The sequence below is a fragment of the Lemur catta genome, chromosome 9 (assembly GCF_020740605.2).
Source record: "Lemur catta isolate mLemCat1 chromosome 9, mLemCat1.pri, whole genome shotgun sequence".
NCBI classification, from domain to species: Eukaryota; Metazoa; Chordata; class Mammalia; order Primates; family Lemuridae; genus Lemur; species Lemur catta.
Window position 1 is genome coordinate 57,940,007 of NC_059136.1, and position 13,170 is coordinate 57,953,176.

The 13,170-nt window shown below is 35.3% G+C and overlaps 1 protein-coding gene across 3 annotated transcripts in view; it reads left to right on the top strand.

Annotated features, from left to right (window-relative positions):
- The window catches only part of RNF19A (ring finger protein 19A, RBR E3 ubiquitin protein ligase), a 55,063-nt gene that overhangs the window by 19,967 nt on the left and 21,926 nt on the right, over positions 1-13,170 (top strand). For 2 of the 3 annotated variants that reach the window (XM_045560395.1, XM_045560396.1), the window contains exon 2: positions 4,922-5,688. In XM_045560395.1, coding sequence (XP_045416351.1) covers positions 5,015-5,688 — 674 coding nt within the window. In that variant the 5' untranslated portion in view covers positions 4,922-5,014. Of the gene's footprint in view, positions 1-2,395; positions 2,762-4,921; positions 5,689-13,170 lie in introns of those variants that run through there. The other variant, XM_045560397.1, reaches the window with a different exon arrangement.

A 13,170-nucleotide genomic window follows, 5' to 3' on the forward strand; every position in this document is an offset into this window, starting at 1 on the left:
TTAATATTCTCTTCTATTTTAGTAACCAGACTTTGATTTTGAATCCATACTTTTATTTTAGGGGGAAAGGATTCCACTAAGTCAATAGCCATAACATCATGGAGGCTATATAAGTCAAGGTTCTCCAGAGAAACAAACCAACAGGATATATATAGATAGAAAGAGATTTATTATGAAGGTTTGACTCATGCAATTGTGGAGGCAGAGAAGTCCCCATGATCTGCTGTATGCAAGCTAAAGGCCCAAGAAAGTTGGTGCAGTTTCAGTCCAAACCTAAAGGCCTGAGAACCAGGGGAGCCAGTGGTGTAAGTCCCAGTCTGAGTTCAAAGGCCTGAGAATCAGGAGCACTGGGGCAGGAGTAGATGGATATCCCAGCTTAAGCAGAGAGCAAGTTCACCCTTCCTTTGTCTTTTTATTCTATTCAGGCCCTCAGCGAATTAGACAGTGCCCACCTGCATTGGTGAAGGTGATCTTCTTTACTCAGTCTACCTATTTAGGTGCTGATGGTCTCCTCTAGGAACACCCACACAGACACACTCAGAAATATTTTACTAGCTAATCTGGGTATCCCTTTGTCCAGTCAAGTTGCCACATAAAACTAACCATCACAGAGGCCAACCTAAGTTGTCTTTTCACTGCTTTTCTTCATGCATTCTTATCAATGACTTACAGCTTGACAAATCCTTGTGATAGTAAATTTATATAAAGAGCTTCTAAGGCTGGGGATTATTAGGAGTTGAGGATATTTTATATGATGTCATCAAGTGCATTTACTGTTCCTGTTCCAAAACCGTTGTTATACCATGTAAATGTTTAGGTTTGTATGTACAATTTATTCTATATTTAATCCATTAGATCTCATTATTTGTACTTGTTGACCTAGTCTGAACTATCAGACTCATGGGATTTTTAAAAAAAATGTAATATGTATATGCCTAGGAGGTATGGCAATGAAATAAGATTGATATTTTCTGAGTCTTTGTTTTTCCATCTGCAAAATGAGAATAAGGAAAAAATGGATATGATGAAAATTTGTAAATTGGACATCATTGAGGAGAGAAGGAGGGATGGATATGTACACACCTGGGGTCATGGTATGAAATATTGACTATAAATCCACTGTTACATTGGCCTCTTAACCTTGTTCGGATGGCTTGCAAGATGGCTTCCTTTCTTGTAAGGTGAATTTGGTATTAACCTATAGTTTGTCATAAATGTAGTAAAAATCGACTGGGCTATTTTTAAGAGGTGTAGTAACAGAGACACGAATTTTAATTTTGTCTATATAGGTTTATAATTATTAGTTTTAGGATAATATGTTTCTTCTCTAGATCATCACATTGAGGATAAGGGACCATGCCTCTTTTGTTAATGGTAATGACAAAGTCCTTGTGATTGAGATATTCCCAACCCCTGTTAGTCACCTGCTTATAGAAACTTCCTAGGATTATTTCTACAGAGGATAGTCATTCAATTATGTGGATTTTTTATTATTTTAAAAGACAGGGTCTCACTATGTTGCCCAGCTATATAGTGGTATGATCGTAGCTCACTACAGCCTCAAATTTCTGGGCTTAAGAGATTTTCCTGCCTTAGCCTCCTGAGTAGCTGGGACTATGCCAGAAATTTTGATTGGATAGCTCCAGGATAATATACAGTATTTTGTTTGTGGGATTCAATTATTTATTTATTTTTAACTATAATAGATATTCATGATACAGTTTTAAACTATGCAGAAAGTGAATACTAAAGATTGTACCCCTCAAGATAACCATTGTTAATGGTTTCTTAACATGTTTTCCCAGAAATTATGTATGCATTATATAAGCCTGTATGGTTGTGTTTCTTTCCCTTAAATGGGAAAGAAATACCATATGGTAGTACATACCATATGTACTATTAATATTTTGCAATGATCATTGTTCATTCAGCATTCTATTTGAGGATCTTTCTGTATCATTAAACTTAGAGGTTGGTTCATTTGAGTGCCCTGTTGAAGACTTGAATTATTTCCAGGCTTTGTGTTGGGGTTTTGTGTTGTTTTTGTTTTGTTTTCTTGCTTCTATCAAGTAGGCTGCAGTGGATTTCCTTGCACAGTACATCTTGTACACATGTATCCTTATATCTTCTGCAGAAGGAACTTTTACATGTAGGATTGCTGGTCAAAGAATATTTCCATTTTAAAGTTTAATAGATAATGCCAAATTAGTTCCCCAAAATTATGTTGATTTGCACTCCTCCCAACAGTAAGTGTGATGCTTCTTTCACTACACACTCACCAACCCTTTACAACCTTTGTCAATCTAATATGCACAAAGATGGTATCTAATGTTTGAATATTTGTAGTATTTTTTTACCATATAGTAAAATTTTTCACATTCAAATTTGTTTCTCTTTGAGGCCTATTTATTTGCAATGTTTTGGAAAGGATTCCTAGGTAGGATGACTACGTATTCCAGTTTGCCCCTGTTATCTCAGTTTAAGTATTAGTACTACCTTCAGTCACTCTTATATAGTTCTTGTCTGGGTAATAAATTATATAGTTACTGAATTTCTAAAAGTGTGTATGTGGAAAAATTCCCCAGGTGATACTGATTAAGTACCATTGGTTTAATATTTTAAATGATAAATTCTTAGGACAAGATCCAAGATGCATTCCCTGTATAATTCTTTTCTGTGATACATATATTGAGCCTTGGAGTACAGAAAGCATTTTGAGATGCAAGACAAAGTAAAAATACATAAAGAAGAAACTATGCAGGTAAACCTACTGTTACACTCCATATTTTCCTCAGACTTAAAGAAGAATGCTGCAAATAATGGGAAAATATAAACTGACAGGCATGAATAAAGTTTGCCTGAGTGAAATGTTTTTCCAGAAAACATTTGTTAATTGTGTCAGTCATCCAAAAATGCACATTAATCATTAGTTTGTGGATCAGTGATTTATTACAAAGTGAACATACCTTTGTAACTACTGCACATACTACACATATTAAGAAAGTTTTCTTTGTGCCTCCCCACAAAAGGTAGCCACAATCCTGACTTCTAACATTGTAGATTAGTTCTGCCTGTTTTGAACTTTATATAAATTGAATTATAGCACATACTCTTCTGTGTGAGATTCTTTCTTGTTTTGTATTTAGCAGTATTTTTTCATTTTCATTGCTTTATAGTATACCAGATTGTGAATATACCACAAGGTATTTATCCCTTCTGTTGATGAAAATGTGTGTTTCCAGTATTTTGACTGTTACTACTAATGCTGCTATGAACATTATTATGTATGTCTTTTGATATCTGTGTACATTCATTTCTCTTGTACACTTATTTCTAGGTGTAAAATTGCTAGATAATAGGGTATTTGTATGGTCCAATTTGGTAGATATTGTTAAACAGTTTTCCAAAGTAGTGCTGTTTTATCCTCCAACCAGTATTATGAGAGTTTCTATTCCTCAACATCCTTGCTAATACTTGGAAGTGTCAGTCTTAATTTTAGGCATCCTACTGGATGTGTCGTGGTCTTTCAATGTGGCTTTAATATGTTTTTCTCTGATAACTGATGATGTTGAAAACTCTTTCATATCCTTTGTGAAATGCCTGTTAAGTCCCCTGCCTGTATTTTTATTGGATTGTCTACTTATTGATTTGTAAGTGTTCTTTACATATTCTGGATAGTGTTCCTTTATTAGTTATATATGGCAAATGTCTTCTCCCAGGCCCTTAATACTCTCTCTTAACTTTATCATAGTCCAATTTATCAGTCCTTTTAGTACTTTTCTATGTTCTGTTTAAGAAATCTTTTCATTGAAATATTCTTTTGTGTTGTCTCCTAGAAGAAACTTTATGGTTTTACTTTTTGTATTTAGATCTATGAACCATCTGGGATTGATTTTCTTTTTTTTTTTTTTTTTTTTTGAGACAGGGTTTCACTTTGTTGCCCAAAACTAGAGTGCAGTGGCATCATCATAGCTCACTGCAACCTTAAACTCCTGGGCTCAAGCAATTCCTTTGCCTCAGCCTCCCAGATAGCTGGGACTATAGGCATGTACCACCATGCCTGGCTGATTTCTTTATTTCTTGTGTAGAGATGGGATCTTGCTATGTTGCCCTCATCTTGAACTCCTGGCCTCAAGTGATCCTTCTGCATTAGCCTCCCAAAGTGCTAGGATTATAGGCATGAGCCACTGCACCCAGCCTGGAGTCAGTTTTTATTCCTGGATGAGCCATGGGTTAAGTTCCTTTTCTTTTCTCAGATGGGTAATCAGTAGACATAGTACTTTTTTTTTAAGGCCATTCTTAGTATTCAGCAATGTTACTTTTGTCATAAATCAAGTATCTCATGTATATGGGACTTGCTCCTGGACTATGTTCTGTTCCATTGGTCTTTGTATCGATCCTTGTAACGTACCACACTGTCTTAATTACTGCAACTTTATAAGTCATTATATATCTGGCAGTCTAAGAACCCTCCTCCCACTTTCTTCTGCAAGATTGTGTAAGCTAGTCTTAGCCCTTTGTATTTACATGTGTATTTTATTGTCAGTTAAAAACAAAGACATCAATGCTGTGTGTGAAAACTAAAAAAAATTAAAATAAAAAACATGGACAAAAAACTCCTAAAGGCAGTGAGGAATCATTGAAGTCAGAGCAATAATGATCAGAAGTTGTATGTAAGATTTTAAAAATGTTTCGGTCAGCTCAAATCTAGACAATCTTATTAAGATTAAAGAGTGTCCTCATTGCTATTTCAACATTAGTTTTATATTTTCTTATAGCATATAAAATTGGCCTTATTTTTAAGAAAATACTAATGGTTAAAGAACACAATTGTTTGAAATTTCATAATGAGTTTGTGAGTTTATAAAAATACGCAAACTAAGAATACAATTAATTTGTTTTTTTTTTTTTTAATTTTCAGAACATCTATGACAACAGTCTTCTGTAAGTCAAACTTTTCAAGAATCCTCTGAAAGAACCATGTAGGATTTCCTTACATTATGACTTAATCTGAATGCAAGAACAAGAAATAAGTTTTATCTCTAAATATAATGAAGGGCTGTGTGTAAACACTGACCCTGACCTAATTTTCATGAGCATTTTAGACATGAGTTTACATCGGCAAATGGGTTCAGATCGAGATCTTCAGTCTTCTGCTTCATCTGTGAGCTTACCTTCAGTCAAAAAGGCACCCAAAAAAAGAAGAATTTCAATAGGCTCTCTGTTTCGGAGGAAAAAGGATAACAAACGTAAATCAAGAGAGCTAAATGGTGGGGTGGATGGAATTGCAAGTATTGAAAGTATACATTCTGAAATGTGTACTGATAAGAACTCTATTTTCTCTACAAATACCTCTTCTGATAATGGATTAACTTCTATCAGCAAGCAAATTGGAGACTTCATAGAGTGCCCTTTGTGCCTTTTGCGGCATTCTAAAGACAGATTTCCCGATATAATGACTTGTCATCACAGATCTTGTGTGGATTGCTTACGACAATATCTAAGGATAGAAATCTCTGAAAGTAGAGTTAATATCAGTTGCCCAGAATGTACTGAACGATTTAATCCTCATGATATTCGCTTGATATTAAGTGATGATGTCTTGATGGAAAAATATGAAGAATTTATGCTTAGACGGTGGCTTGTTGCAGATCCTGATTGTAGGTGGTGCCCAGCTCCAGATTGTGGGTAAGAATATATTGTTTGATTTTCTTGAGGCAATTTTTTTTCCTCTGGGGGTAAAATAAGAATTTGCTGTTAGTCAAAAGAAAAATTTTAACATGCCAGAGAATTTATTCAGTAGACAAACATGTTGAGTGCATATCATGTGTCAGGCATTATATTGTCTCTGTATTACATATTCACTTAAGACCATTTTTGGAAGAAAAGGATAACGTGGTAGAATACAGGGTCTAGTTGTCATACAAAATTGGCTTTCCCCAGCCATATGGAGAATTTTTATTTTGGAATAAAAGGTGAAATGATCTGGGTTGTTTGTGGTGAGGAAGTTATTTGTGGTCATAAACTTAAACGACCCTTTTAAAAGGTACTTTGTGTGTGATGTGCTCATGGTGATATACATAAATGTTTGCTAGAAGATCTAGGGATTATGTAATATTTCATTTGCCTCAAATTTTTAAATTATAAATACCATTTTCTCAACATTTAAAATAAAATAATGTTGTTTACATATTTGATTATTGTTAATAACAGCCGTATTTGTAGAGCATTTATTATGTACAGTTGTCAGAACTAGGGAAAAAAGTCATAAACTCTTTAAGAATAGGAAAAGCCACAAACAACATGATTTAGTAAACCAGAGATTATAAATAAGAGTTTGGGAAAACCCAGAATTTCCAAGATTATCTGGGTATAATCTCAGAAGCAAGGCTGAGATGTGAGTTTAATCTGTGAAATTACAATTTCAGGACTCAGATTACCTGAATTGAATCCACTATTAAAAGCTTGTTGGGTAGTGAATTATCAGATTACATCTAACTTGTATTCCATAATTTAAATGAAGAAAAGTAATGTTTCCAGCCTGTGCAAATCCCAGTTTTCCCAGTTATCACTAGCACTTAACCATCCATCAAATATTTCTGCATAATAATATAGCATTAAAAAATTACCTAATTAGTATTTTATTAATTCATTAGTTGTCTTTTGGACTCAGAGATACTATTCAATATCAAATTTGAATTATACTGCAGGGAACTTGTGCTATAACATAAATAAACAACAAAATGATATGTTAAAGTTACTATCTAAACTGAGCCAAGGTTAGCTGTGCTTCCAGGTGTAATAATGGGAGAAGCAAACTCTGGGACTCAGATCCATGAAAGGCTAAATTCTCAAGAAAAATATGGGAAGAAAATAAGGTTAATAAATAGTAACTTTAAATCACTTGAGCAGGAAACAATATTCTGCCAGAAAAACAGCTTAGATATGATTGTATCACTCTTGATCCCATGGACCGCTGCATAGCATTTTCACTGGTGTAAATCATACTCTTGAAATTAGAGTAGATTTCAAGTTGAATAGCAAATTTAAGGTTTAAAATTTTGTAAGTAATGATAGCAAATACTCCCATAGGAAGAATTCACATACTGAGGAATATGCCTATGTTATGTTTTATCTGGAGAAGGAGTGTGGTTTTCTAACTGTCTTCCATGAACCCTAGAGTGCAAGAGGTGCTTTATGAATTCCTCTAAATGTTTAATAGCTTTAAAAAAAAATCTGAAATGATGGAATAAAGGAAAAGGAGGATTAAGTGTCAGAACCTGCACCCAAGAGAGACTGAGACAATAAATCCAGGGGCATAAACTTTGTGGTTGCTAAAGAGCTGTATATTGTCTTGTGCTGGGTTGATTAATCACATCAGCATAGTGGATAGTCACCACTATCAACCTAATAGAAGACCATAGGTATGGCTGAAACAGATTATAGTTTGTATAAGAACTTGATTTTAGAGGCCGGGTGCGGTGGTTCATACCTGTAATCCTAGCACTCTGGGAGGCCGAGGTGGGAGGATTGCTCGAGGTCAGGAGTTTGAGACCAGCCTGAGCAACAGCGAGACCCCGTCTCTACTAAAAAAAATAAAAAGAAATTAATTGGACAATTGAAAATATATAGAAAAAAATTAGCCGGGCATGGTGGCGCATGCCTGTAGTCCCAGCTACTCAGGAGGCTGAGGCAGGAGGATTGCTTGAGCCCAGGAGTTTGAGGTTGCTGTGAGCTAGGCTGATGCCACAGCACTCTAGCTTGGGCAACAGAGTGAGACTCTGTCTCAAAAAAAAAAAAAAAAAAAAAAAAGAACTTGATTTTTAGGGGAAGTGTGTCAAACCAACTGGAAAAGGATTGATTATTCAACATAAATTGTGAAAATTAATTATTTGAGGGTGAAAATTAGATTGCCACCACACATAATAAATTAAAATCAAAACAGATTACAGAGGTAAGTTGTCTAAATAAAAGGGGAAAAGTTAGACTAAAAGAATGTAGAAGTGAATGATGAGCTCTGTTGTCCCCAATCCCCAGGCCACAGAGCTTCGTTACAAAATTGTCTTCCATGAAACCAGTCGGTTGGGGACCATTGGCATTAGCTCACTTGCTGCCACTTTATCTGTTAAAATTGTGGGCAACATAGCAAGACCCCCCCCATCTCTATAAAAAATTTTTTTAAAAATTAGCTAGGTATGGTAACATGAACCTGTCGTCCTAGCTCCTCAGGAGACTGAGGTAGGAGGATCACTTGAGCCCAGGAGTTTGAGGCTACAGTGAGCTATGATCATGATACTGCACTCCAGCCTGGGTTACAGAGGAAGACCCTGTCTCAAAAAAAAAAAAAACAAAAAACACACATACACAGGTAATTCTCTTTTCTACTCTGAGGTAATAACAGTATTTCTCAAGATGTGTTAAACTACATGTTTAAGTAAAATTAATCTCAGATACAGAAAATGGCCATATTGATAAATATCAAATGCAAGAGGAAAAATTCTTAATTGCACACCTAGCATTTCTGGGAAAAAATCTTTCAAGTGTATTGTACAACGAAAGGGGTTATTAAATATATGCCTGTGGTCCTGGTACTGTGGCTAAGTTGAATTCTACAACTGATAATTCAATTCTTAGTTAAATTGTAGAGAAGCTCTTTCTTGTGTACCAGCAGGAGAAATGTTTAGGAATGTTCATAATAACAAATAAGAAAACACAAATGTTTGTTAACAATAGAATAGATAAATACATTTAGTTTATTAGTTACCTCTTGAGAGCTAGAGGAGAGAATGTGAACTTTAAGTAAGAGGCAACCAAGGAACTTCTAAAGCCACTAATAAATAAGGTAACCATAGGTTCTGATTTCAGTTCATGCTTATTGTACTGGTGTGATTTTCAATAGCATTACCTTTCTCATGTTCCAGTTTAGGTTGTGAATTAATATGATCCGCCTACTGATAATATTCTTATGTGGTAGATACAGGAGTATTCATTTTATTATTCTTTATAAGCACTTATGTGATAGTTCTTAGTAAAATTAAAATTTTTTTCAGAAACTCACACTTTGGGATATTTTGGCATATTTTCTTCTCATTGAGATTTCATTATTAAAAACTAAAATAGGCTGGGCGCGGTGGCTCACGCCTGTAATCCTAGGACTCTGGGAGGCCAAAGTGGGAGGATTGTTTGAGTTTAGGAGTTCGAGACCAGCCTGAGCAAGAGCGAGACGCCGTCTCTACTAAAAATAGAAAGACATTATATGGACAGCTAAAAATATATATAGAAAAAATTAGCCGGGCATGGTGGCGCATTCCTGTAGTCCCAGCTACTCGGGAGGCTGAGGCAGGAGGATCGCTTGAGCCCAGGAGTCTGAGGTTGCTGTGAGCTAGGTTGATGCCACAGCACTCTAGCCCAGGCAACAGAGTGAGACTCTGTCTCAAAAAAAAAAAAAAAAAACCTAAAATGACTCAGTATTCTAAAAATTTTGAAAAGATAAACATTAAGTATAAAATATAAATAATAGAAACATTCACTTTAACAGAGTTGTTACTATGAAAATAAACACTTGACTGTTACATAAATTGGATGACATATTATTCTTGATTAATTTGGCTCTACATTAATTTTTGGTGGTGTTGGTTGTCATTAGTCTTACCCACAAAGGGCAGAAAACATGTTACAGAGATTAATTATGTTTATGTATTGTCATTTATATTTGGTTTATGCTGGCTCTCTAGGTTGTTAAGAGCATATTTGATATACTTAGTGATGTTACAGGTTTTATGGTTATATTACATAGAAAACATCATCCAGTAACATAAAATTTGTATGTATGCTTTGAAAATATAGGAGACTTGATTAAAAGTTAGTTTTACTTATCAAGAACATGTACAACCTGATTTTGAATCCCTATCCTAACATGTTGTTGTTATAAGGATTAAGTGAGATAGATCTTTAATGTTATTACTTGTGAAATTCCTAATACACAGTAAGCTTCTCATAGCTATCATTTATTATTCCTTATCTTCAGAAATACGTCATTCAAATATTTAATGCACCTATGTGCAAGGTACTAGAGATTATTAAATGAACAAAAGACGAGAATCCCTGCCCTCTTGGAGCTTATTAAAACCTTTGGAACCCCCAGAGGGATATTTTTTATTAAAACTCCATGTATTATTTAAATCTGGCATAAGCAATATTGGTAAATATCTGAATATTTGGCAGTCATTCATAGAAATGCTTAGCCACAGTACCAGGACCACAGGCATATATTTAATAACCCCTTTCATTGTACAATACACTTGAAGATTTTTTCCCAGAAATGCTAGGTGTGCAATTAAGAATTTTTCCTCTTGCATTTGATATTTATCAATATGGCCATTTTCTGTATCTGAGATTAATTTTACTTAAACATGTAGTTTAACACATCTTGAGAAATACTGTTATTACCTCAGAGTAGAAAAGAGAATTACCTGACCTGGTTTCTATTTGAGATCTCTTGGGGTTTCTGACCTAATATTCTTTTTACTCTCCTGAGGGCTAGGGCAGATTAAGCCTGTTTAAAGGACAATATTTCTAAAAACCTCTCTTGAGAAGGGCCCCAAAGGACCAAATCTGACTGCTGTGATTTATCCAGAGTGAGGCTACCTAGTCTGCTTTTAAGACATGCCAGTCCTCACAGTTTGAGAGAAAAATCTGGCCATGGCTAGGGAGAGAAATTGGGGTGAGAGAACACAGTGTAAGAGAAGGAGAAGTATAGACGCTATCTTGGGTAAAAAATATCTGATTACCTGCTGCCTTGGAAGCCTAGTTTGTGCATTGTCTAGGCAAATAGCAAAATGTTGGTGTTTTAGTTTCTATCATCACATGTTTCTCTTGGCTGAGGCCACCCTGTTACCAGCACACGTTATCCCTGTCATCTCGTGTGAGTGCTTCTGACTTGGCTGGGGAGCTTTGAATATACAGGAGCATTTATTATACTAAAATGTAATTAATGACTTAATGTCTGTGAGCCCCTGAAGAGCAAAAAATAAAGTTTGGTTTTTGTGGTAACCACAGGTTAACCACCATGCTCAATAAAAAATTGTTGAATGCACCAATCTGACTATATGCCAATAACTTAAGTCATATACCTTGGGGTAATGTGATCAGCTGTAATCAAGTATGTGTAGCTTCATGCTGGTTTGCTATGACATTTAAATGGTTATCAATAGTAACTTATTCTGGTGGAGGATATTGTTCTTAATGGATAAAAGAAAAATGGGGCCATAGGCTTAGGGACTAAAGAACATATTTTAGAATTCTAATTAATGTCTATAGGACTCTTATTCCTATTTGACAAAGAAGGGTTTTAGCTATACCCTGACCATCTTTTGACATGCTGAAAATGCTTCTGTAGGCCAACTTTTAACAAATTTACACAGATCACAGATCCAGCTTTGATTTTATCCAGAGGAAACAAGTATATGTGACTTAGAAAACAAGTTTTGTGTATAAGGAGCCATAATGAATAAAGTGTGTTGCAGGGGAAGTTGTAACTTATGACTAGTGATGAATTTTATGTGTTAGGACACACAGTCTTAAAAGTATTCTAAGAGTCAATAGCTTGAACCGAGAGTTTGCTCTTTTTAATTTATTCTTCCTCCTACCATAAAATTAACCCAGGTATATTTTAACACCAAGTATTCAGTATACTATATGGGTATTTCTTTGAAGTTTAAAGTTCATATTATCTGTGTCTAGACAGTGCGGTAAACTTTAAGCATTTCAGATTTCAGATTGTTGGATTAGGGTTGCTCAACCTGTATACTACTCCTATACCAAACATTGTCAATTGGCTGGGCATGGTGGCTCACACCTGTAATCCTAGCACTTTGGGAGGCAGAGGCAGGAGCACTGCTTGAGGTCAGGAGTTCAAGACCAGCCAGAGCAAGAGTGAGACCCTGTTTCTACTAAAAATAGAAGCATTAGAAAGGCAACAGTGGTGCATGCCTGTAGTCCCAGCTACTTGGGAGGCTGAGGCAGGAGGATCAATTGAGCCCAGGAGTTTGAGGTTGCAGTGAGCGAGGGTGATGCCACTGCACTCTACCCAGGGCAACAGGGCAGGACTCTGTCTCAAAAAAAAAAAGATTAATTGATATTAAGATTTTTGGTAGTGTTTTAGGGAGTCAATAAAAATAAGAGTCTTCTTCTCATACCCTCGTTCAGAGCCAAGTTAATATATAAGACACAGGGGGCATGTTAGTTTTCTCTTACTAATTAGTTGACTAAAAAATGTGGCTTTAGATATGCAGCCAAAATTAGATCCCTAAATTAGATAGACTTCCCCAACTAATATCATACATGTAGACCTGAGAACAACTGAGGGCTGCCCCTGCAGCATGTAATGGAAAGAACAGAATACATCCTCTGAGTAGGATGCAGATCCTAAAAAAAGGAACCAAGAGATGAGACTCACTTTGTCTAGACCTTCTCTCAAATACATTAATCAAATACGTCTTTTCTTTTCCGCCAGAGTGATAATAATTTCTTGAAAGTGAAACATAAGCCTATTGATTCTGATATAAAACTTGACTTTTTCCCTTAACTGAATCAAATAATTTTGGTATTTCTGATTATATTTTCTTTGTTCTTTAAAGGTATTCTTGATGTTTTGAAAAAAAATAATTTTGGATTTCCAGATAATCTCTCTTTATTCTTCTCATTTTTTAATCAAAATCTTTATTGGGACTGTCTTATCTTTCTTAGAATCATATTTCATTTTAGGTATGTTTTTTCCCACCTTCTTTGTCCCTTTATAAGGAGTTTGTTCCAGGTGGAATATACCACCCTAGCTGGTATCCCTACTTCCTCAGTGTTTTTGATAGTATAATTTGTAAAACACTAGTACTTTGAAACTCTGCCGGGAAATAAATGTCATGGTCAAAAAAATATAGGAAATACTGGTGACTATATACTGAACATTGGTATGTTAAAAATTCTTTTGGCAATCCTATAGTAAAAAATGAGCAATAAACCACTTTAATTTTGCTTAGCATTTTTCTAACTTGACCACTGAGTCCTTTCTTAGTATGAATCACCTCTTATTAATAACAATCCAGTGAACAGAAGATACTTTTGGAAAGCCTGCCCTATTTCAGTCCCTTCCTACTCCCCCCTTTCATCCTGTCC